Source organism: Rhinopithecus roxellana, chromosome 8 (assembly GCF_007565055.1).
Source record: "Rhinopithecus roxellana isolate Shanxi Qingling chromosome 8, ASM756505v1, whole genome shotgun sequence".
Taxonomy (NCBI): Eukaryota; Metazoa; Chordata; class Mammalia; order Primates; family Cercopithecidae; genus Rhinopithecus; species Rhinopithecus roxellana.
The window spans coordinates 127201621-127228653 of record NC_044556.1 but is presented as its reverse complement, the minus strand read 5'-3'; the positions used below and the strand labels follow the sequence as shown (position 1 = coordinate 127228653).

The following is a 27033-nucleotide window of genomic DNA, read 5'->3' as shown; positions in this document are numbered from 1 at the left end:
GATTGTTCAAGAGAATCCTGCACTTTTCTCTGTAGAAGAGGCAGACAGCTTTGGCAGATTATAAAGAGAGCCTATACAGTAATGGAGAGTGCAGTTCACTCAGGCACACACTGTTCAAAGAATGCCTCAGATAAGCTTTCAGAAAGGGCCAATAATTGTGTGCTAACTGGTCTGTTGACAGAGACCATCCTGCCTTGAGAAAGCCCTGATGGACCTCAGGTTCATTAGCACGTCAAAATTTCCATAAATACCAGATCGTGCAAACCCTCATTACAGCCAGTCTCCTCTCCCCACCCTCCACCTTCCACTTCCAGGCTGCTCTTGTCCTACCTAAGGAGACACCTGCAAACTAAGAGCCGAGTGAAATGGGCTTCTAATTGTGAGCAATCGGGCTGGGATGGGAGAACAGAGCTGATAGTGTATGTGCTTAAAAGAGCTGCAAACTGAATCCCAGGCTGCTGCAGCGAGGAATTTGGACACGTCACTTTTAAGGAGGTTTTGTGAGAAACACTCTTTTTCATCCTGGGGTCCACCTGAACTTTTGTGTGAACTCCCTTCAGTCAGCTTGTGAGCATGTCAAGCCCTCCCCACCAAGTCCTTCCTCAGCCTTCAACTAAATACAGGGTGAGCTGTAATTTAGAAACAAGCCCCTTCCCTCCTTTGTGGCTCTAATCCCTTCTGGGGAATTATGGACAGGATGTCTATGTATACAGCCCTTCACAGTGTGCAAAGTGTTTGCATGTGCTCTGTATAATTTGGTGACACCCCAACCCTATGGCAGAGCCAAGAGTGACATTCACAGTATTTATCAGCAGGTAGAACAGAAGTGCATTGACTCATCAGAAGGGGTGGCATCAAATCCTTTTGGTTACCATCAAAAGGAAATCTGGGGGCTACAGAAGGGGAGTAAGTGTGGTTAGGGCAGTACATGGGGGTTGGAGTGAAGACAATTCACCAGCTGTATAGAAGTGTTTCAATATTTTAAAACCTGATGTAACCATATCAGTTGAATGTAAGCCCTGTGTGCAGGTGAGTCAGATAGTTGGTAATATGTATCATGGACGAGAGAAATAGAGTTCAATGACTTCCCAAGGTCATAGAAATAGACAGCATCAAAGCCAAAACCAATCCCAAGTCTTCTTACTTGAGTAAGTTTGTTTCCCACTAAACCATGTAAGTCTGCCTTCACCTCACCACATGCCAGACAACACTCTAAAGGGACCTGGAGCTGTGTATCTGCCACAGAGTCTCTGCTGCTCTAAGACCTGGTGTCATCGTGGGTGTACGTGTCAGGAGGGAGATAGGCATGTAAACATCCTCAATGTAATTTGACAATTTCTGCAATAGAGGTGTGTGCCAATTCGGGTAAACCTTCCAACAGAGAGGGATGTTCAGTGAGGTCTTAAGGAATATATTAAACAAACAAAAAGGTGCGTATGTCCATGTTAGTGCAAAGAAGTTGCTAAGAAAGGGTAGTAAGTGCACATCTTCTCAGGGGAACAAGAAACAGGCAGATATACTAGAGAACTTTTCTTCTACCAAGGCAGAGTAGGTAAGCAAAATCCCCCGTCCCAACTCCAGCCACCTCTCTCAAGAGTAATGAATGTGCTGGAAGCCAGCTGCTGAGGCATATTCATAGAGGGAGGTAGGTGGCAGGTACTGTAGCACCAACAAAAGAATGTTAGCGAGGAAGGATGTGCTGCTGTGTGTATTGGCCTTTGTTATATAGATCTATAAGTACTAAGTGTGTGAGAGCAAAGAAATGTTCCCTGGCAGAGAACCTTACTGCCAGGACAAAATGGGCAAGTCAATCCCATAAAGTGAGCAGAACTGTGGGGTGGGATGCCAACACACACCTTTGCTCCTTAGTCTAGCAATGGGTCCTTGAACAGGCCACATCAGGTCTCTAGACCTTGCTAAGTTATGTAAATATGAAAACTTGAAGAGATGAAGGTTGAAGAAAATACAAAATCATCCTTGTCTTTTCATGGTTTTCTTCCTAGGGGGAGAACCCATTGTACTCCCAGACAGAAAAAAATTTCCAGATCAGTCAGCCCAGTGGAAGTTGAACATTCATCTCACTTTCAATGTGTTCTTGAAGAATCTCCAAAAAGTGGCTTCCAAGGATGATGACCTCTTTGAAGAGACGGGCAGTGGCTCTAATTCTGGAAAGTACATTCATAGGCACTATAAAAAATGTAGTTTGGGATGTCTAACCACCTTTCACTCCACCACCCACAGACTGCTTAAGAGTTGGGTCCAGAAAGCCATAGTTAAGACTATGCAAGCCCAACTCTTTGTATTAAACTAAGGGTAGACTCTGAACCAGATTCTTTCTCAAGAGAATTGAAAACTATGATGCTGAAAGAAAAAATTTAAAAGGTGATTGTAGATACTCATAAAATTCAAATAATAAACAATTATAAGGCACCTAAAATATGCCAGGAACCGAGGACATGGCAATGAACAAAGTAGTGATCTCTGCCGTGGTGGCATTAACCAAGAGATAAAACAGAAAAATATTCAGCAGAGCCAGAGTCAACTCCATAGCAAGCCGAAGTTACATGTAAGTTAAAGTCATCGAGGTACAGAAAAGTATGGAATAAATAAAAGATTTCCAACTAGGGAAGAAGGAAGATGACACAGATGAAAAAGTAGTGACATGTATTTCAACAAAAAACAAAAAGAATAACCTGAGAGTAATGACCATACTTTTCCAAGTTCCATGTGCCTACATTAGATTTAGTGCCTAGTCCTTGGAGAGCTGTAGTATTTTTCACCAGAGTTCTCTTAAACTATTTTTATACTCAAGCTACCTTGAGTAGATTTCTATTTCTTTCAACTAAGCATGCTTATATGTACTTGTGTACACACTGAGCAGAAGAGCCTAATCTATGTGAAAAATGCCATGTCCAGGGACTCATTCATTAATTCAACAAACCTTTACCCATTGCCCACAGTGTGGGAAGCTCTGTACTCTTATTGGGAAATCATAGTGAACAAGACCCAGCCTCTTCCACAAGAACCTCATCGTCTTATGTGGAGGTCATTGTGTTAGCTGACATATGTTCAGTTTTACAGTTCAAATGATATACCCTATAAAGGAGGTATATGTTTGAAACCCTAAAGAGGGGCATTTGACTATCTTGGGAGTTAGGAAAGGCTTCACAAAAGAGTTACCTTTTTAAGCTGAGCAAAAAAGGGTGAATAAGAGCCATTCAGGTGAACAGACAAGCATTACAAGTAAAGCAAACAGCAAGTGCCAGGAAAGTGAGATATGAGAACATGGCATAGTTGAGGAAAGCCTGATATTTAGGTATGAATGGTTTACACAATATGAGTGGAAGGTGAAGAGTAGAGCGGGGAGTACGGGGGCTGAGAAAAGTACCAAAGGACTGGTTAAAAATGAAACTAGAAAGACAGCAGAGACAGATTTTCAATAGTCACATAGTTTAGTTAAGAACAGGAATTAATCTTTTTCACACTCCAACAGTGCTATGGTTAATACTATCTACACTTTCTTTTTCTATTATTTATTTATTTATTTTTGAGACGGCGTCTCACTCTGTCGCCTGGGCTGGAGTGCAGTGGCGCAATCTGGGCTCACTGCAGGCTCTGCCTCCTGGGTTCATGCCATTCTCCTGGCTCAGCCTCCCGAGTAGCTGGGACTACAGGAGCCCGCCACCATGCCTGGCTAAGTTTTTGTATTTTTAGTAGAGGTGGGGTTTCACCGTGTTAGCCAGGATTGTCTCAATCTCCTGACCTCATGATCTGCCCACCTTGGCCTCCCAGAGTGCTGGAATTACAGGCGTGAGCCACTGCACTGGCCTACACTTTCTTATTAAACCTCATGGAAAACTTCAAGATAGAAACTGTTCTAATTGTACAACAATTTTAGGATAAGTAAACTGAGGTTCTGAGAAGTTTGGCTTGTTCAAAGTCCCACCATGAACAATGGCAGAACTCAGATTCTTGGGTTGGAGCCTATGTTCTTTCCATTGCATCACACTGCCACCCAGGATGGGGAACAGTAGTTTGGGCTCTGTCCCATGTACAGTTTGGGGCCACTGACAGATTTTAGGCAGGGAGTAATACGATACAATATGATATGATGATTTGCACTCATGGTAGCAACCCAGAGGTTGAATCAGGGAGAAGAGCTGAGAATAGAGATAGGAAAACTACTTAACAGGATAATGTAAGAAAATCAGGTAAGACTTGATGAAGTCCTAGATTAACGAAATGGCAGTGGGCATGAAGAAGGGACAAAGGGCATGTTGAAGACATATGCAAGAGAGTCATTATATTGCCTAGGTTTTCTTCTATGGTTTGTATGGTTTTAGGTCTTATGTTTAAGTCTTTAATCCATCTTGAGTTAATTTTTGTTTAAGGTGTAAGGAAGGGGTCCAGTTTCAGTTTTCTGCATGTGGCTAGCCAGTTTTCCCAGAACCATTAAATAGGGAATTCTTCCCCCATTGCTTGTTTTTGTCAGGTTTGTCAAAGATCAGATGGTTGTAGATGTGTGGCATTATTTCTAAGGCCTCTGTTCTGTTCCATTGGTCTATATATCTGTTTTTGTACCAGTACCATGCTGTTTTGGTTACTCTAGCCTTGTAGTGTAGTTTGAAGTCAGGTAGCATGATGCCTCCAGCTTTGTTCTTTTTACTTAGGATTGTCTTGGCTATGCAGGCTCTTTTTTGGTTCCATATGAAATTTAAAGTAATTTTTTCTAATTCTGTGAAGAAAGTCAATGGTAGCTTGTTGGGGATAGCATTGAATCTATAAATTACTTTGGGCAGTATGACCATTTTCATGATTTCGATTCTTCCTCTCCATGAGCATGGAATGTTTTTCTATTTGTTTGTGTCCTCTCTGATTTCCTTGAGCAGTGGTTTGTAATTCTCCTTGAAGAGGTTCTTCATATCCCTTGTAAGTTGTATTCCTAGGTATTTTATTCTCTTTGTAGCAATTGTGAATGGGAGTTCACTCATGATTTGGCTGTTTGTGTATTATTGGTGTATAGGAATGCTTGTGATTTTTGCACATTGATTCTGTATTCTCAGACTTTGCTGAAGTTGCTTATCAGCTTAAGGAGATTTTGGGCTGAGACGATGGGGTTTTCTAAATATACAATCATGTCATCTGCAAACAGAGATAATTTGACTTCCTCTCTTCCTGTTTGAATACCCTTTATTTCTTTCACTTGTCTGATTGCCCTGGCCAGAACTTCCAATACTAGTTAAATAGGAGTGGTGAGAGAGGACATCCTTGTCTTGTGCTGGTTTTCAAAGTGAAGGCTTCTACCTTTTGCCCATTCAGTATGATATTGGCTGTGGCTTTGTCATAAATAGCTGTTATTATTAAGAGATGTGGTCCATCAATACCTAGTTTATTGAGATTATAGTGATAAATCAAGGAATTTAAGAAAATGAGGCCATTAAAGAGTGAAGAAGTATAAAGTTGGTCAGGTCAAGGAATAGGAAGGAACATAAATGGGATCTTTAAATTGTAGACCCAATGCCTACCTTTCATTTTCTGATATGATCTATTTTTCTCCAGCTTTGACACAGTCCACCACAGGACTAAATGGGGAGAGAGGCTTTCACCGAGTTCTGTCTTCTTGGTAAAACCTACTCCATGCCACAGTGACTTCTAGGTGGCATTGAGAGCCAGCTTGAGATTCATGGCCATAATTATAACATGAGACCACTCAGCATAGTTGTAAGTTTTATCAGCTACATTTAGCAGTTCATGTACAGGAAGGCATGGAATAGATGGAGAGTTGGATTTAACCAGGATATGTGTGTGTACATGATGAAAGATAAAAGAGGGAAGAGAGTTAAGAGTTAAAAAATCACATCAGTGATTTTTTAAATCATTTTAAACTGTCTAAGATACTAGTCTCTCAAATGTACCCTACCTTCCTGTTAATAGAAAGTCATCCTCATCTCTTCTACTCTCACTCCAAACTCTGTACATTCCCTAATCTCACCTCTTCTCTTCAGTTAACTTCCACTGTGCTCTCTGGATCTCATGATCAGTTCTTAGCAAAATCCCATATAATCTCAACCACTTCTCAAGAGTCCACTTTGCCTTTCGGTTCTAACCACAGTGTAGCTGACCCTGAGGACATGGTTTCCCCTGCAGCCTTCTCCAGCAGTGGCCATCTCATTTCCCACCCCCCATGCTCCTGGGCATGGAAGTAAGGAAGGTGTTCCCTTGTGATATCCTAACACTGTTCCTCCATCCTCGCTAATGATCTCTGGCTCCTTTGAAGCCAGAACCACGGGACTCTTAGTACCCACTAGCCATCCTCATTGCAGTTTATTTTTCTTGTTATTTCCCCTCATTCATTTCCATTAAGTGATTACAGAGGGAATGCAGTTACTAATAAAATTAGGTTCCAGGGCATAGTATTCCTTCTATAATCTCAATATTAGGCATCACCCAATCATACTTGCTCTAGTCTCTTTCCCTAATGAATTGTCAAACCTACTTAGACTTTTAACCTTTAGACCTGACCAACTTTTCACTTTCTAGCATTCCTCAAAGGCCTCTTTTCATTCACTGACTGAATTATATTCCATGGTCCATTACTATAATCACTCCTTTGTGTATATTCTCAACTCTCTTCCCTCTTTTATCTTTCACCATGTATATACACACATCTTGGTTAAATCCAACTCTTTGTCTATTCCATGCCTACCTATACATGAACTGCTAAATGTAGCTGATAAAACTTACAACTATGCTGACTGGTCTCATGTTATAATTATGGCCACCGAAGCAGGCTCTCAACACTCTTAACTCTTATTCTCAAAAGACCATTTCATAGATTATTTTCCCAACTGTTCCCTTTTCTTCCTTTTAGACAAAGACTTTCCTTCTGTTTCACCTAGGAAATCAAGAAGAAGCAGCCAATCAGAAGAAAACAGTGGCATCTTCTCACCATGCAACTAACATCCTGCTACTTTTGTCCTTGTGCCCTCTGCATTGCCTCCTGTTTCGAAGGATGAAGAGCTCAAGCTCCTGGGTAAGAACAACCTCTTTGCTCCTGCGATTATCTTCTGTCTCTCCTACATCATCACTTTCTTTCTCCCTCTCTACGGAGTTGTTGTTTTTTTTTTTTTTTGACAGAGTCTTGCTCTGTCACCAGGCTGGAGTGCAGTGGCATAATCTCAGCTCACTGCAAGCTCCGTGTCCTGGGTTCAAGCAGTTCTCCTGCCTCAGCCTCCCAAGTAGCTGGGACTACAGGCATGCAGCACCATACCCAGCTAATTTTTACATTTTTGGTAGAGATGGGGTTTCACCATGTTGGCCAGGATGGTCTTGATCTCTTGACCTTGTGATCTGCCCGCCTTGGCCTCCAAAAGTACTAGGATTACAGGCATGAGCCACTGCGCCTGGCCTATGGAGTTATTTTAATCACTATATCAATATGCTGGAATAGCTCCCATCTTAAAAACAAAAACACACCCTCCTGTGACCCCACATCGCTCCCCAGTTATCACTTGTTTTTCAATTTGCCTTGAAAAACAGCAAAAGGATTGTTTCTACTCATATCTGATTCCTCACTTTGCTTCCTTCCTGGAATTTTCTTCACTCGGCCTTTTGTACCCTTCATGTACTGAACCACTCTTCTCCAGGTTACCAGTTACCTCCATGTCACAAAACTGAAGGTCAAGTCTCAATCTCCACCTTAGTGACTGCTCAATAGCCACAGTTGCCAGTTCCTTCTTTTGTGAAAAACATTCTTCACATGGCTTTGTGAGCCCACCTTGGTCCTCTTCATACTCTCTGTTCTGTCTCAGTCTTCTTGGTTGGATCCTCTCTTCTTCCCCCTTTCTGAACATTGGAGTGCTTCACAACTCAGCCCTCGGGCCACTTTTGTAGTTGCACTCACTCCTTGAGTGATCTCATTTCATTTTCTCCCATAGTTGGAAATACCAACTACACAGGTGGACATGTGTATATATTTGTATACCAACTTTCCAGATTCAATCATAGCCTTTCTCTTGAAATCTTGGTGTTTGTTTTCAACCGACTGTTAGATTTCTCTACTTAGACGTCTGATAGGAATGTCACATTCAACTTGTCTAAAACCAAATTCTCGATTTATTTCTTTCAGATCTGTACCTCCTCCCAGTGTTGTCCTTCTCAGTAAATGGAATCACTGTTCATTTGATTGCTCAGGCCATAAATCTTGCAGTAAATCTTTACTCCTTTCTTCCAATCCATTGTCTGATTCCGTAGACTCTACCATCAAAACATATTCTGAATATGCCAACTTCTCACCTCCTCTGCAACACCAGCTTTGTCCAAGCCACCATTATGTCTTACCTTTACTATTGCAATAGCCACTGCACTGGTCTCCAGGATCCCCCTTTCTTTTTACTTCCTAATCAGTAAGGCCTTCATGATATGTCCCCTGCAACCTCTATAAACTCATCTTTTACTTCATTTCTCTCCTGACTGCATGCCAGCCTCATTGCCTTTCTTGGTGGTCCTGGATCATACAAAGTACACTGCCCTGCCCCTTTACAGCACTTGTACCTGCTCTGTCCTTTGTCTGTGATGTTCAGGGCTTACTCCCTCCCTTCATTTAGGTCTCTGCTTAAGTGGCATTCCTTGGACAGGTCTTCCCTAAGCTCCACATTCCCATCACCCTTTATCCTCTTACTTGGCTTCATTTTTTTATACCATTCATCCCACCTGGCATTATACAGGTGTACCTCAGAGAAATTATGGGTTCAGTTTTAGACCACTGTAATAAAGCAAATACCACAATAAAGCAAGTCACGCACATTTTTTGGTTTTCCAGTGCATATGAAAGTGATGTTTACACTATACTGTAGTCTATTAAGTGTTCAATAGCATTATGTTTGAACAAAGAATGTACATACCTTAATTAAAGAATATGTTATTGCTAGAAAATGCTAATGATCATCTGAGCCATCAGCCAGTTGTTGGAGTCTTTTTGCTGGTAGAGTGTCCTGGTTTGATGTTGATGGCTGCTGACTGATCAGGGTGGTGGTTGCTGAAGGTTGGGGTGGCCTGTGGCAATGTCTTAGACCAAGACAACAATGACGTTGACTGCATCAATGGACTCTTCCTTTCATGAAAGGTTTCTCTGTTGTATGTGACTCAGTTTGATAGCATTTTACCAATAATAGAACTTCTTTCAAAACTGGAGTCAATCCTCTGAAACCCTGCCACTGCTTTATCAACTAAGTGTATAAAATATTCTAAATGCTTTGCTGTCATTTCAACAACATTCATAGTATCATCACCAGGAGTAGATTTCCTCTCAGGAAACCACTTCCTTGCTCATTCATAAGAAGCAACTCATCATTCATTCAAGTTTTATAAGATTGCAGCAATTCAGTCACATCTTCAGGCTCTCCTTTTTATTCCATTTCTCTTCCTATTTCTACTACATATACAATTACTTCCTCCACTGAGGAAAGACATCCTCAAAGGCAGCCGTGAGGGTTGGAATCAACTTCTCCCAAGCTCCTGTTAATGATATTTTGACATCCCCCTATGAATTACAAATGTTCATAATGGCATCTAGGATAGTGTTATTTCTAAATGATTTTCAATTTACTTTGCCCAGATTTGTCAGAGGAATCACTATCTATGGCAGCCTTTACCTTACCAAAATATTTTTTAAATAAGACTTGGAAATCAAAATTACTCCTTGATTCATGGGCTACAGAATGGATGTGTTTGCAGGCATAAAAACAATATTAATCTCCTTGTACCTCTCCATCAGAGCTCTCGGGTGAGCAGGTACATTGTAAATCAGCAGTGATATTTTGAAAGAAGTTTTTTTCCAAGCAGTAGGTCTCAACAATGGGCTTAAGATAGTTCATAAACCACGCTGTAAACAAATACGCTGTCATCCAGGCTGGATTGTTCCATTTATAGAGCACTGGCAGAGGAGATTTAGCATAATTCTTAAGGGCCCTAGGATTTTCAGAATGCTAAATGAGTCTTGGCTTCAGTTTAAAGTGACCAGTTATATTAGCCTGTAACAAGAAAGTCAGCTTGTCCTTTGAAGCTTTGAAGCCAGGCATTGACTATTAAAGTCCTCCTTAGCTATTAAAGTCCTCAATGTCATCTTCTTCCAGTAGAAAGCGGTTTCATTGACACTGAAAATCTGTTGTTTAGTGCAACCACCCTCATCAGTGGTGTTAGCTAGATCTGGATAACTTGCTGCAGCGTCTAAGTCAGCACTTACTGCTTCATCTTGTACTTTTATATCACGGAGATGGGTTCTTCCCTCCAATCTCATGAATCAACCTATGCTAGCTTTGCACATTTTTCCGTAGCTTTTTGACCCCTCTCAGTCTTCATAGAATTAACCAGAGTTAGGCCTTACTCTGGATTAGGCTATGGCTTCAGGGAATGTTGTGGCTGGTTTGATCTTTCCAGACCATTCAAACTTCCTTCATATCAGTAAGAAGGGTGTTTGACGTTTTTATCGTTTGTGTGTTTACCGGAGTAGCACTTTTAATGTCTTTCAAGAACTTTTTCTTTGCATTTGCAACTTGGCTAACTGTTTGATGCAAGTGGCCTAGGTTTTGGCCTTTCTCAGCTTTTGACATGCCTTCCTCACTATGCTTAATCATTTCTAGCTTTTGATTTCAAATGAGAGATGTCTATTTCTTTCACTTGAAAACTTAGAAGCCATTGTAAGGTTAATAATTGGCCTAATTTCAATATTGTTGTGTCTCAGGGAATAGGGAGGCCTGAGAAGGGTGAGAGAGATGGGGGAACAGCCAGTTCCATACACTGACCAGTCAGAACACACATCATTTATTGATGAAGTTTGTTATCTCATATGGGTGCAATTTGTGACACTCCCTAACAATTATAAAAGTGACATCAAAGGTCTCATATCACAGATCACCATAACAGACAAAATAACAATGAAAAAGTTTAAAATACTGTGAGAATTATCAGAGACATGAAGTAAGCACGTGCTGTTGGAAAAATAGTGCCAAAAATAGTGCCAGTAGACTTGTTTGACACAGGGTTCTCACAACCCTTCAATTTGTAAAAAAGAAAAAAAAAGTATCTGCAAAGTGCAATAAAGCAAACCATAACAAAATGAGCTATTGCCTATACATTTATGAATTATCTCTCTGCTATTAGAATTCAAGCTTTATGAGGGCAGGGACTTTACAGCTTTTGTTCACTCTCATATTCTCAGGACCCAAAACAGTGTCTGACAAATAATAGGTGCTCAGTAAATATTTATTGAATGAATTAGTAAATAAAATTTGCTTGTGAGTTTCAGATGGGATAAAAGCAGGATATAAAACAACTTTGAAGTCTTTTCAACACCTTAATATTATGCTTAGAATTTTTAAAAACCTGTATTCTCAAGTACAGTATTTTCACTGGTTTTCCCTAAAACAACATGAACTTTACTAGAAATCTCTTAGGTGTAAGTAGAGAAGATATGACGAAGGTTATAGTTATTAAAGCCAAAATAATTATTGATCTTTTAAAAACATACATGAGATCATGTTACTCCCCTGCTAAATCCCTCCAGTGGTTTTTCACTGCACTTTGACTTATATTAAAATTCCTTCTCATGGCACATAATCTGGCTCCAGCTGACTTCCAAACCTCATCTTGTCTTTGTTATTCACCTCCCCATCATCTCAGCAGTCTTCTCTGTGGCCCAACAAGGCATGAGGCTGGTTCCTGCTAAAAGGCCTTAGTACTTACTTAGAACAAGTACTTAGTATTTGTTCTGTCTGCCTGAGCACTTTCTGCTCACTTCTCCACAAAGCTGTTTTCTTATCATTCAGAGCTCAAAGTCTAAACCCCAAAGTGCCCTCCATGATCAATCTAATAATAATCATATGAGCTGCTCCCTCCCCACGCCCCAGGATATGTGCACCTATGACTCTGCTTTTCTTTATTTATCATTAGAAATGACTTTGTTGTTTTTCCATCCTCCACTAGAGTGCAACCTCTGTGAGCATGGGTACCTTGTCTGCCATTCACAGACGTGCCTCTGCTGCAGCCTGCTTCAGAGTGGGTGCTCTGTGAGCGTCTACTGTGGAATGAGTGACCCCATCGTGTCTGAAGGCTGGCTGTGTCTTCATCAGAAAGCTTCTTCTCCTCTTCCATCAGTCAGCCCGGCTGACCTAGAGCTGGTTGAGGCTCGGGCGTCCTCCTAGTTCCTCAGTGCTTCCCGCACCCCCTGCCCTGTACCTCTCAGGTCGTTACCTTGATGGCCCCCGTGGCTATCTGGATATGGTGCAGCCGTCGCAGCGTGCTCTCTCTGTCGATGAAGTAGGAGGCGGCCAGCTGGTGCAGGGTCTCCAGGGACACAGCCGAGCTGTTCCCACTGCCCCCGATTATAGAGGCACCTCCTGTTGTCTCTGTCTTTCTTCCCAGTTTCCGCTTGTCCACAAAAATGGTCAGGGACTCTTCTCCTACGGTGAACAACACGAGTGTATTGGTGAGGCTCTCTGCTCTTGAATCCCCTACCAATAGGAACATAAACCCTTGGCCAGGGTAGACACAGCTGAGAGAGAGCACAGCCCCTGCTGCCAAGCTCTTTCCCCAGCCCTTACCATCTTTAGAAGAGGCTCATCAGAGGGAGCCACAGGCCAGCGGCCTCGCTGCCTGAAAGGCCCTCTTCCAAAGCTCAGTCCCCCTGCCCTCAGCTTATCTGTTTAACATCTTCTATTGAACTCTGTCTCAAGCAATCCTTCTCCATAGGGGAGACACAATTCTCTCTCTCAAGTTGTTTACGAGGAGGCTTCGTGGCTTTTTCTGCTCCCTCGGGAAGGGCAAAAGCCTTGAAGCTCCATCTCCCTCCCCCCCATCAAACACTCAACACCTGCCGCATGCCGACAGCTGGCCTGAGCCCTGGGAGAGCTTGTTTGGGTCGATTGGACAGTGAGCTAAATGTTATAATGAATCCTGCTTCCTTCTTCCCAGGGCAGAGGGAACTCTGCATCTTCAGAGCTTTTGATCCTGCCCTGGTAGGTTCTAGCCCACATTGCTCCACCCTACCCCTACCCTCCGCCCCACAAGAGGGTGATTCATCAGCCCAGAACCACTGGAGTTGTTTGGACAGTTTCCAATCTTTATCGAGAGGAAGAGGGGTCAGTACTCCAGGGACTTCGACTTCGTTGCCTGTGAGTCAGACCATTGTAGCCACAGCAAACATTAGAAAGTGGCGAAGCCTCAGGGGTTGGGTGACTCAGCGAAGCGAAAACTGGGAGCGCCCCCTGCTGGCAAGTGCTTGTTAGGAGCCTGTCCACCTCCAACCGCCATACACAACTTCCCCTCCTCAAGAGAGCCTTATAAGCAAATAGAGATGCTCTGGGGTAAATTGAGATGTCAAGAGACTACACTGTTTTCAAATGCACCAGAAAGACTTCTGAGGCAGTAAAAGACCAGGAGGAACAAAAGACTGTTGAAGCTATACTACATAAGTCTTAACGTTATTTCCAACGGTCTGGCAACCAATTAGCTTAGGATTGTGATGTTGCTTACCTCCAAGGGTGGCAGAAAGTAAGAAATGAGTGCCGTACTTTTTAATCAGGTTTTCGGTAACCTGTTGCAGATTGGGTCTCCTTCCAAGGAGGCGAATGTTCCGGATAAACTCTGGGGCAAGAGGCAATGGCAAACTGAAGAAGTCCTTCCTTTCTAGAGCCAAGTTGTTCACCTTCCAACGGGCAAACTCCCTGGAGGAAAAGCCAAGGGGTAAGGAAAAGCTGACCGCGTTTCAGAGCAAGAGGCATAAAATCTGAAGTAGGTAATGTTCTTCCTCCACTTGCAACCACTCATCTCCTCTCAGCCCACATCCCCCCCCCCCCCCCTCCACCCGCTGGAGGTGCCCAGTGTCCGGCAGAGGCCCCTTAGCCTCTCACCTGGCCTGTCATTCACATGCTGTAAGAAAGCTCTGTCTCCACTGACCTCCATCAGAGCCTCTCCCAGCCAACTTTCTCATCAGGCAGTAGTTGATTAGCTTATTCACATGAAGTCATGGTTTACAGTGTCGAGTAGTAGAAAAAACACACATTGGAACAGTGGTTTGCAAAGATGTGATCTAATCACAGCTGTCTTATAGTGAATGAGTCACATCACCTGTCATGGCCTCAGTTACTCACCTGTGAAGTCAGGAGGCTTACTCTAGAACCACTGCCCTCACATTTTGATCTCTGATCCCCTTCACACTGTTAAAAATTATTGAATCCCCATATTTGTACATGTGGCTTAGAGCTATTGAGATTTACCATTTTAGAAATTAAAACCGAGAAAATCAACATTTGTTATTTCATTTAGAGATAACATTAATAAACCCATTACATAAAACCTAATCTTTTCATGACAACTGTATGTTCTGAAACAAAACAAATTTAGCAAGAAGAGTGGCATGGCTTTGCATGTTTGCAAATCTCTTTAATATCAGGCTTAGCAGAAAAGAGCTGCACTCTCATATTTGCTTCTACATTCAATCTGTTTTCATAATTGTGGATTTTCATCTTTGATACTACACTAAACTAAGCAGATGGTAATTTCTTAAAGGTTAGTTACAATATGGAATCTGAAATCATATCAGTGAACTTTTCAGGCTTTGTTACATTAAATCCAGTGTTCTATATTGTAATCTGAATGGATCTTTCTATCCTGCATAATGTTGTAACATCATGTGTTGGTCATCTGGAAAATATCAGGTCACCGAGTTATGCAGATCCTCCACGTTTTGACACTTTTCATTATGTAATATTAAAACATCTCACTATGTAATATCACGATCAATCTCTTCAAAGTCTTTAAATATTAGGAAAATGTCAAGTTCATGAGGATGAATGCAAGTTTTCTAAAATTTGAATTTTCATTTAAAAGTTTAAATTGTATTATTGGTAACAAATACTGTCAGGTGTTTTCCTTGCAGAGGCTGGCTTAGTTAATTCTTTTTTTTTTTTTTTTTTTTTTTTTGGAGAAACGTCTGCCAGACACTCAAGTCTGAATAATCATAGTTTGCCTGTCGCTTGTGCTTTCAAGAAAAATGGAGTTCCATGAAAAAAGTGGCTAATTCAGCTTGCAACTCAACCACAAAAGTATTTTTCCTTGAGACAATTATAGTACTTAAGTAGCCTCAGATTTGCTTTATGTGCACTTCCCATTTCATCTTACAGAATATTAAAAACACATGTACCCAAGGGTCAAGATTTAATAAAATTAATAAATGTTTCTGCTTTAAGTGAAGCGTGTGTGTGTGTGTATGTGCGCGCGCATGTGTGGTTGTGTGTTTAGGTGCAAGTGTGTAATGAAGAATACATGACTCCTAGTGTTATGTGGTGTCACTGCCTTTATTCAAATTAAGGTACCAGCAGTTTTATTTTGTACCTTCAGTGCAAATGTCAACATGAACACTCTGAAATAGACTAAGAGGATCCATATTTTAAGAAGCCTTATTTTAGAAGATTGCAAAGTCGTTCGTTTCTAATTCTGTTGAAGATTTTAATTTTCAAGCTTTGCTCCTCATTGGAATGTTTGCATTTTAAAGGGGACAGGTTTATAAATCTTTGTCTTGGGATGGAATTTAAAGAATCATATCCATTAATAAGAAATGAGTTTTACATTGTCCCCCAGATTGTACTGGTAAGAACAGCTCCACTGCCTTAGGAAGCAACAAAATGTAAAGTGTTTACACCCTCTTCACCCATCCCAAATCTGCTCATCGTAACAGTGCCAAACCTTGGTCTAACCTTCCCCAAATGTCCATGAAATGCAAATGATAGGGTTGCATAAAAATAAAATAATTAAAAATAAATAAATAGATTTTTGACAAAGATGCCAGGAACACACATTTGGGAAAGGAGAATGTCTTTAATAAATGGTGCTGAAAAAACACAACATCCACATGCAGAAGAATAAAACTTATCTATCACCATGTACAAAAATCAGCTCAAAATGAATGAAATACTTAAATGTAAGACTCAAAACTATAAAACTAATAGAATAAAGTATAGGGGAAAAGCTTTATGACATTGATGTGGGCAAGATTTTTGGGGTAAGAACCCGAAAGCACAGGCAACAAAAGCAAAAATAAACAAATGAGATGACATTAAACTGAAAAGCTCCTGCATAGTAAAGGAAACAATAGAGTGAGGAGACAACCTACAGAACTGAAGAAAATATTTGCAAACTATGAGTCCAATAAAGGGTTCATATCCAGACTATGTAAAGAACTCAAATAACTTCATAGCAAAAGAACAATTTTTTTTTAATGGGCAAAAGAGTTGAATAGACATTTTTCAAACGAATACATAAAAATGGCCAGCAGGTGCATGATAAAATGCTCAACATCACTAATCATCAGGGAAATACAAATCAAATGCACAGTGAGATGTCACCTCACCCTCGTTAGAATGGCTGTTATCAAAAAGCCAGAAAATAACAAATGCTGGCCAGGATGCAAAGAAAGGGGAACTCTAATACACTGTTGGTGGGAGTGTAAATTAGTGCAGTCATTATGAAAACAGCATGAAGATTCCTCAGAAAACTAAATATAGAACTACCATATGATCTAGCAATCTCACTACTAGGTACATATTCAAAGGAACTGAAATTAGTATATCAAAGAGATATCTGCACCCTCATGTTTATTGCAGCACCATTCAAAATGACCAAAATATGGAATCCACCTAAATTTCCACAAACTGATGATATACACAATGAAATACTATTCAGCTGGGAAAAGAATGAAATCCTATCATTTGCAGCAACATGGATGAACCCGGAGGACATAATGTTAAGTGAAATAAGCCAGGCATAGAAAGACAAATACCACATAACCTCACTCATATGTAGAGTCTAAAAAAGTTGATATCATGGAATTGGAGAGTAGAATAGTGGTTACCAGAGGCTAGGAAGGGTAGTAGGAAAGGGAAATGGGGAGAGCTTGGTTAACAGATACAAAGTTACAGTTAGGAAGAATAAGTTCTGTGCTCTATTACATAGTAGGGTGACCATGGCTAATAATAATGTACTGTAGATTTTAAGTAACTAGAAAAAAGCATCTTGAAAGTTATCACCACAAAGAAATGATACAGGTTTGAGGTGATGTATATGCTAACTCCCTTGATTTGATCATTATTCAGTGTATGCATGTATTGAAACATCACACCAATACACTGTTGTGCCAGATATGTCAATTATGAACAAAATTTTAAAATTAAAATTATAAATACATAAATAAATAAAAATCCATGCTACATTTGATGCATAATCCCCCCATCTAACTCTGGAGACTGACAGGGGAGGAGCATGTGTCAAATACTACTGGGGAAACAAAGAAAAGCAGGTGACTAATAATTCATGGTTCCAACAAGGTCTTCAAAATTCCTGCTGTGTAGCTTTATTTATCTAAGAAGGTAAGTTCATAATAACATATTGTCAGTTATTTCCTTTGTGCAGCAAGTGCTAAACTTTAATTAAAGTACAGAGTATTTGTCAAAAGTATTTTCTATCCCAAACCCCACTGCAGGGTAAAGAAGAGTTGCCTAATCTCATCTCTAATTGGCTGGATGGAAACTAGACTCCTCTCACTGGTTAGTTGGTAATTACATTGATGAATCATAAAATCAGATTACTACAAGCAAACAAACAAACAAAAAACCTTAGGGTCATCAAACCCAGCCCCCTTGCTTTGGGATAGGGCACCTCTAGACTTCATTAACTAATGGTTTCTAACCTATTATTTTTCTAGATTGCTGGGGGGAAAAGACATTATTACATTTTCCATAGTTTCTTACAATGGTCAAAGCCCCTCACAGAAAGGAAAGGACAACTTAGCATAGAGGTGGGGCCCACTTTAATTAAATATAATAAATAACAATTGGTAGTCAGTTGTCTGACCCAGTCAGACACTGGGTCTGGATGGGAATTAGTATTCTCTAGTTTCCTCATGTTTCTCGTAAAACAGAGAGGGCAAGAGGTTTACCTAAAGCAATAAAGCCAGTTGATAATAGAACCAGAACAAAAAGCTAGTGTGCTGACCCTCCTTCTATGCTATTAACAGAAACTATGATGGCGGTGACAATAGTCACAACTGAGACTCAGAGAGACTAAGAAAGTAGTGTGGATGAAATCACAGTTAGTAAATGACAGAGTTGTGCTTAAAACCCAGGCCAATATCGTACTGCTGTTTCTATAGCACTGTTTTCCTTCGAGTAGATGAGGTTAAGTATTAAGTGTATTTTATCAAATTCTAATTTTTTGTGGTGTTTGGTATCCTTTAACACACATACTTTTATTACCCAGAACATTCCACTTTTCACATTTTCTACATAAAACATGGATTAGTTGTATATTCAAAACATAGCATAACGTTTGCACCACAGCAAAATGTTCCTGGATTAAGGCAATTTTAACATGCCCATTTGCAGGAGAAGAAATTGAGATGCCTCAAAAAGCCAAGTCCATACAAAAGGTACATGGGAGGAATCACAGATAAAGGCCTGAGTCCAGCTCCTGTGGCTGCTAAAGAAATCATAACACAGAATAATGAATGACCTAGAAAAAGGAATGATACTGTCTAAGGAAGTTTTTTATGAGCAAGTAATAAAAAATAATGGCTAACATTTAATGAATTTTTAGTATGTGATAGGCATTCCAAGCATCTTACAAGGATTAGTTAATATTATATTCAAAACACCATATAAGGGGGAAAATATAATTATCTTCATTTATAGATGATGAAATTGAGGTACAAATAAGTTAATTTGCCCAGTAGTTTAACTACTAGTTAAGTAGTTTAAGCCAGTAGGTGGCAAGGTCAGGATTTAAACACGGACTGTCTGACTCCAGTACACACAGTCTTTGCTGCTAGGCTATACTACTTTCATCTGTGAAACTCTAAGGAACAACTGTGCTATGGAGTAAAAGTGTGTGCATGTGGGGGAAGAGAGTTTCAATAGTGCCATATAGGGACTATAAGGATAGGGACTATATTTGGAGAATTTCACTGGAGAAAGAATCCGTAAGAATGCATACAAGTGGCAGCTGGGCGCCGTGGTTCACACCTATAATCCCAGCACTTTGGGAAGCCGAGGTGGGTGGATCACAAGGTCAGGAGTTCGAGACCAGCCTGACCAAGATGGTGAAACCTGGTCTCTACTAAAAATACAAAAATTAGCCGGGCACAGTGGCAGGTGCCTGTAATCCCAGCTACTCGGAAGGCTGAGGCAGGAGAATAGTTTGAACCTGGGAGGCGGAGGTTGCAGTGAGCTGAGATTGTGCCATTGCACTCCAGCCTGAGCAACAGGGCAAGACTCCATCTCAAACAAACAAACAAACAAACAAAAAAGAATACATAAAAGTGGCTACATTTGCCAAAGAACAAAAACCAAAAAAGCCCAAATCTACTTTCATCACAAACTACAGTGGGCTATCAACTCAGAATTAGGCTCAAGTGGGCATGGTGGCTAGTGCCTGTAGTCCCAGTTACTCAGAAGGCTGAGGTGGGAGTATCTTTTGAGCCCAGGAGTTTGAGTCCAGCCTGGGAAACAGGGCAAGACCCCCGTCTCAAAAAATATTAGGCATAAGGCCTCAGCCACAGGAGTTCGAGTCCAGCCTGGGCAACATAGCAAGACTCCTGTCTCAAAAAAGAAACATTAGGCATAAGTACTCAGCCACAGAAAGGTTCAGACTCTCAGGGCTCCCAGTGATTTTCTCTTCAGCCCCAATAAATTTCTTCCTTGCCCTTTGGGGCCCTTCTTGGAACCAAAATAATGGAGAAACATCTGTGAGTGGTGTTTGAGCCAGAAAGTGGTAAAAATGTGCTTACAGAACTTATTAACCTGGTTCTTTCCAGCATCTGCAAACCTTAGAGGCAATACTGGAAAGCAGCCTGAGCTATTCAAAGAAGAAATGTTCATTTCCGATTTTTCATTTAGCAGTTTCCCCCCCAGTAATAGAATAATCAAGGCTCTTTTTTTTTAACTAAGAAAAAGATGTTTTCTATATATCAATTATATTAACACACACTGCTTCAATTAAGCCATCATCTTTGTTTCAATTAAGATATCAAGTAAATCTCCATTTCAATTTAGCCATTTCTCCTAAAATCTTCTCCCACTGTGTTTGTTACACAGTAAACAATCTGAGAAAGCAAACATTTCTAACAGCACTATAGTCCCTATGTAAAGTGTCTTTAGAATAGGAGCGGCCACTGCATTCAGGGATCACAGGTTCAGCCAAAGGGTAAAGAGAGCTCTTCCCTGTGGACTTTGCCTGTAAAATGCATTCACGTTGCACATAAAAAGGGTGCTTCAGTAAACTGCTATAATTAACAAAAATTCAGTCAATTTTCCATCTTCCTCTAGCATGCTTTAGGTTAGCCTAGAGTGAACAATGTGTATTTCCGTGAAAGGGTGAACACACACATAAAATCATTAATAAAAACCAAACCAATGTCCAGGGAAGGGATAACCCAGCCTGGAAGGTATAATCCAGTGTGTTAAATCAGCCAAGCATACTGACACTCAGAATATTTTAGATATAATGATATCTAAATAATCAGTGCTGAAGTAATTGTAGTTATCTTTATCCCAAGTTGCATAACACTGGTGGCTCAGATTGCCAAAAAATGATGCTTCTGGTTGTAACTGAGTTTAGGGATTTCCCCAAAATCCAAAGGGGCTCTGCAATAGGAGAGTTGAACCACGGCCATGCCAGATCTCAGGCACAGGAGCTTCAGCAGGGTTTTGAGACTGGGCCAGCTCTGGGTTTGAGGCAAAAGGGTCTCCGATGAGAATACTAAATGGCTACAAATGTTCCTAATTCAAAAGATGTAAATAAAAAGTGCTGCCTCCAACTCAAGCTACTGACTCATGTCAGCAGCCACCTGCAGCACTATGTTACACAAGGTCAACAAGAAATCTCCCAGCAAGAATCCCCCTGCGGGGTCTCGTGCCTGAAGATGAAAGGCTCAGAAAGAGCACAGCTGGGGTCTTCCAGCCCGGGTGCTGTTTCCAGCAGCTGCACACGGAAGCACCACTTTCCAGGCTCATAAACTGAGAACATTGACCTGGCCCCTGTGAAGAGTCATTACCTATGAAGCCTCCCTCCCTATGAAGCCTTAAGGGGAAGAGTATGAAAACACACACACACACACACACACGTGCGCACACACACACACAAACCTCAGTGAAGCTCAAATCTAGAAGTACAGGTTGAGTGTCCCTAATCTGTAAATCTGAAATCTAAAATGTTCCAAAATCCAAAACTTTTTGAGCATCAACATGATTCTCAAAGGGAACACTCACTGGAGCATTTAGAATTTCATATTTTCAGATTAGAGATGCTGATCCAGTATAATGCAAATATTCTAAAATCTGAAAAAAAATTCAAAATATTTCTGGTCCCCCAAAATTTTTGGATAAGTGATACTCAACCTGTAATGAATACTGTAGCCTACAGTGTGGGTGGTTGTGCTATAACTTCACGCGAACAGCCGGATTATTCTGTTACCAGTTTTTTTAATAGATCTTTCATCTTTCCACCTCTGCGGGGGAAGCATGTTCAGGCCCATTTCCAAGTCCACAGATAGGGCTGTCATTTGGAAAGTCACATCCTGCATCCTAAGCATGCAGCTCTACCCACCCCCCTCCACCGCGGCACCCCTGCAGGCTTGGCACCAACCTATCCCAGTGTCACTGTGCCCCTGCATACTAGGAGACGTTTGTTCCTCCTGCGTTAGACTCCAGGCTGGGTTTACTGAGGAGGAAATCAATGCTGCTTCCAGCAGAGCCAACCAATCACCGCCTGCTCACTATTCTGCGTTTCTCAGAATAGGACTTGAGAGACCGTAGGGAAGTCTTAAGGCAACCACGGAACCCACTTTGCAAACAATTGCAGAAGGAGTGGGCTGTCAGGGTAGGGACATTGACCTCTATTCTTTGGCCTTCCTGATCTATATCCAATGATCTATCTTTTGGGGGCACACCCTCCAACTTTTTGTGCTCAAAAGGACTGCAGTGCTGAAAGAGACTGGGCTATTATTCTCCAAACAGTTGTCATGATATGAACCAAACTGGTTTTCCCTGAAAAATGAAGGTAAATACAGGACATGTTATTGGATAAAATATGTAAGAACTCTGGAGCAAAAGAGATAGACCAGCCCTAAGCCAAGGACATAGTTTTCTTGTCATTTTTCCTAGGACTTCACTTTGTCTACTTACACTGTCAACCAATGACCCATGGGAAATTTTCTCACATACCAACCAGTTCTGGGTAAGTGCAACTGCCTTTGTTCTCAGAGCCTTTGTCTTGGAGATTTGCCTTTCCCCAATTAGCTTGAGACTTGCCAATTGGACAGAGGAAACTCAGTAAATACCACTGAGTGTCACGCCGCTGATTTTCCTAAAGAATTTCAGACACAGGAAGCCCTCTCTTTCTTCATCTTTCTACCAATATACCTCACACCCAGGGCTACTGCTCCCATCACAGAACTCAATCCACCAAGCGATGACATCACCATTTTGTCTTTTTCATAGGACTCACATTTTTCATCTTGAAAAACTCACATGAACAAGAATAGCCAAAGCCAACATGTACATTGAGTGATGCCAGTTTTTTATCCAGTGACTCAGCTATGATGGTTTCACATTCTCTATCAAGCTGGACATTTTAGGGGCTTAACGATATATCATACTTTGGCTCCTATACAGAGACAGTATTTCTAGACCATTCTAGATAGAAATCACCAAGAGATTTCTATCTCAACAACAGATTACTGTAATGTACTTGGCTATTAGAGACTTTACTGCTATAATGAATAGGATATGATTAATCTGAGTTATAAAAAGAAATGAGAATAAAAACCATAATCTCATATATTGGTGTAGTGCTTTCCTGAGAGATTGGGGGGAAGTGGTAAAGCAGTGATGGAACCCACTTTGCAAACAATGACAGAAGCAGTCAGCTATCATGGTAGGGACATTGACCTTCTCTATTCTTTGGCCCTCCTGATCTATTTCCAGTAGTCTCTCTTTCGGGGGCACCCCCTCTAACTTTTAGTGCTCAAAAGGACTACAGAACTGAAAGGGAAGAGGCTATTATTCTCCAAACAGTTGTCTTGATATGAACCAAACTGGTTTTTTGCACACAATTTTTACACACGCTTATTTTATCTATACAGGGACCTTGAGAGAAAGGGAGAGAAAGTATCATTAATCAACTATTAAGCTTTTACATGTTAACACATGAGAAGACAGAGAAACTGAGAGAAATGACTTGCCCCAAGTCTCAGTTGACTAGTGGTAGAGTTTAACTAGAACCTAGACCATGCTACCAATGATTTTCTGCCTTCGTCTGTGGCCTGTGTTCAAGCTCAGGGACTACTGTCCACCTTTGTCATACTTCCCAGGTGATTCTTTTGGCTTGTTTACCTCTGTGGCTGGGAGAGATCCCCAGGCAGGAAGGCTTCAGTCCAGGAGTCATTTGGTTAAGTAATATCTCAGACCTTGCGACTCTTAGAGACACAAGAGCAGAAATGAGGCCATCTCTTCCCTGATGTCCTGGTGCTCTCCATCTTTTCACTGTCTGGGAGAATTCAAGAAGCCTGGCATGGAGGTAATTTAGCAGCCTGCTGTGTTCTCAAACAACGGCCCGTAAACAATGATTGGCCAATTTCATTCTAATCTTCCCAATTTTGCTCTAATTAAAATCAAGCTGCAGCTTTCAAACAGTTTAATTAAGGCTGATTGGGAGACATGGGGGAGGGGAGAGTCAAGCTTAAAGGAGGAGGAGGAGATCACTGTTTGGCTAGTCTCACACTGCCCTGGTGGGGCTTGGGGACATAGGGAGAGCACTGAGAGTGGTGTGTTTATAGAATCAACATGAAAGACAACAGACTCACTGGAATGAGGGCCCAGTGAATCTGTGCAACCAGAAGAAACTGAAGAGGGAGCTGAGACCTGTGTCTTTCCAGGCACTCACTGTCAGGTCTTTCCTGACATCCCAAACTGCTCCCCAGCATCTCATCGGCTCAACTGTGGACAGCATAGCTCTCATCAAATGTCTTCCTGAGCTTCCTTTATTTACTTGACTCCCAGAGAATTCCCGCAGACTGGTAATTCCTTCCATTATTCTACAAGTTTATTCCTTTTGCAAAGAAATAGCCCCTCTGGTATTTTGGTGCATTTAATTTTTATGTGGGTCATTCTTCTTTGGACTAAATAGTTTTAGTTCCTTCAACACAGTTTCCAGATTCCTAGGCCTACATGCTCAACCTTTTCTGCTTGCAATCAATGGTATTTCTTTTTAAAGATGGAAACCAAATTTGAACGCAATCCGGTAGATATATTCTGAGCCACTGAGAGTACGTTAGGATAAAAGATCTGAATACATCATTAGCACCATCATTATGACCATTATCATCGTTTCAGTTATTAGTGAGACCCTCTGTTTCCAGGAATGGAAGTAGATGCTTTATATATTTTTAAATTGTCACTGTAATCTTACAGATGTCAGTGTGGTTGATTGAATCACCATTCTCGCCAGTATTAGGATGCCCTTTGACATGTTACTTTGCAATATCACTCACTTGTGAGGAGGGAGCTTATTTCCCTCCCTCAAGGATATTGGGTTTGGCTATGTGACTTTGCTTTGGACAAAGGAATGAGGGCAGAAGTGATTGTGTGCTGATTTGGGACCAAGACCTCAATAGATACTGAACATTTCCACTCTCTGTCTTGCATTTCTGCCCTTACTATGAGAATTGCTTCCCCCAGGTACTGCAGGTGCTGCTCTTTTAGCCTGGGTCCCAGAATAAACACCATTAGAAGAAACACCTAATGGCCTCCTTGCAGACCTGCAGCAAGAAGCAAAGCTAACCCAGCAAACCTGCACGTGCGTGAGTAAGAATACATTTTATTTTTTATTTTATTTTATTTTATCTTTCTGAAATGGAGTCTCACTCTGTCACCCAGGCTGTAGTGTAGTGGCATGATCTTGGCTCACTGCAGCCTCTGCCTCCCAGGTTTAAGCAATTGTCTTGCCTCAGCCTCCCGAGTAGCTGGGACTACAAGCACATGCCAACACACCTAGCTAAGGAATAAATTATTTTTAAGCTACTGAATTTTGTTGCTTTTTGTATGCATCATTGTAGCAATAGTTAAATGACACACACCACAAGTGTTAGTCCTATTTTATAGCTAAGCTTGTTGAGGCTCAGATAACACACACAAGGACACAAAAATAAGTAAGGGTGAAGGCAGTCTATGCTGTTGCTGCTATATATTTTTTATTAATGTACTTGAATATTACATTCATTTTTTAAAGACAAAAATATTCCTTGCTAACAGTAATCATATCATCGGTCGGTATCCCATATTTCTTTCCAGCCCCAGAATTTTTTTTTCTCAAGTATCACAGTCAAGTCAGGTCTCTTATATTTGTGACACTGACATTTTTAACTTCAATTTAGGGCTTTACATTTCACCCTCTTTTTGCATTCCACCCTTTGTGGCAGAGGCTGGCAAGTTGTTTCCAAAGATGTTTCCATTTTCCTCCTGGGCTCACAGACGGACAATTTCCCACCCCCACCCCCACAGCTTCTTCTGCATTTAAACATAGCCATGTGACTGAATTCTACAGGAGAATATGAGTCCAGGTCTATACCATCAAACCTCTCATGAAATCCGTCATGCTCTTTCTCTTCCTTTGTCTACCAGGATCCAGGACTCTGAGGCCCTAAGGGATGGCAGAACGATGAGGCCGAAGGAGTCTTCGTCCTGAATTGATTTCGTGAAGCAATCTCCTTTTATGTCTCTCATAAATTGTATTGTAGTGTGACATGAGCAAAAACATAAACTTTCATTAAGTCACTCAGATTTGAAGACTATTTGTTTCAGCAGCTAGCCTACTTTGACTAATACTGTCTTGATTGTATCTATCCAATATTCTAGCCTGATGAAACCATCTTGGCTCTTGATTTCTTAACTGTATTGCCTAGCTGGATAAGGGTTCAGTTACTGTTCAAGCAGCCATGCTCCCATTACTTCTCAGTTCAGCAACAATCCTGTATGTGATCTCCCTTCTTCTTGCTTTCTGGGTCTAGGGGGGAGATGGTGTTGGTGTTGGTCTTGAGCCCTTGTCTTTTATGCTGTGGGATCTTGGTGTGTGAGTCGTGCTCTATGGGGAGAATACCTGTCACTGTTAATGATTTATTTTGAACTATCTATAACTATAAAATCAGTGGCTAGATTAACTCAAGCTACAGTTAAGGAGAGCAGTATGTAGACTGTAAGTGATAAATCTGATTAATGTACAGAGTTCTATGCATAAAGCAAGTCTGATAGAGTAAGACTACCTATTCTTTCTTCTTTCTCAATTAATCTTTTTATTTTCTCCCTGTACTCTTCTCTAGATTTCTCACTTTTTTTCATATTTACTAATGGGTGACCCCTCACAAAAAGAATAAGCATTTAGCTTGAAATAAACCAAATCTTTTTTTTCAGTTATCACTAAATAATCCTATAAAGAAAGTACTATTATTCCACCAATATTACTAATGAGAAAAAATGAGGCTCAGAGATGCAAAATAATTTACACAACTAAAAGCAGCAGAACTGCAGTTTAACCCAGTCAGTCTGATTCTGCAATTTAAACTGCAGTTTAACCCAGTCAGTCTGATTCTGCAATTTAAACTGCAGTTTAACCCAGTCAGTCTGATTCTGCAATTTAAACTGCAGTTTAACCCAGTCAGTCTGATTCCAGAGCCTTGAGTCTCAACCACATGTTTACTCCTTCATCTAATTTCATCCCAGAACATCCTACTCCTACTGAATGGTTTCATCCTCTTGTTACGCCCTTATTCGTGGCAGACATGGTGCTGGGGTCAGGAGATATAAAAGTGAAATACAACATGTTCTTTGCCTGAAGGAGCTCCGAGCCTAGTGAAGAGCAAAGAGAAATAAACGAGTGCACAAAAATAAGTTCGTATGGCAAAAATACGAACAAACTGATGGGGAATCATAGGTA

The 27033-nt window shown here is 41.0% G+C and overlaps 1 protein-coding gene across 1 annotated transcript in view; it reads right to left on the bottom strand.

Moving 5' to 3' along the window:
* Positions 1 to 27033, bottom strand: part of BRINP2 (BMP/retinoic acid inducible neural specific 2) — a 110444-nt gene that overhangs the window by 12413 nt on the left and 70998 nt on the right. Inside the window, exons 3-4 of the mRNA XM_010367399.2 lie at positions 13531 to 13721; positions 12250 to 12458 (exon numbers count right to left, since the gene is read on the bottom strand). Coding sequence (XP_010365701.2) covers positions 12250 to 12458; positions 13531 to 13721 — 400 coding nt within the window. The remainder of the gene's footprint in view (positions 1 to 12249; positions 12459 to 13530; positions 13722 to 27033) is intronic.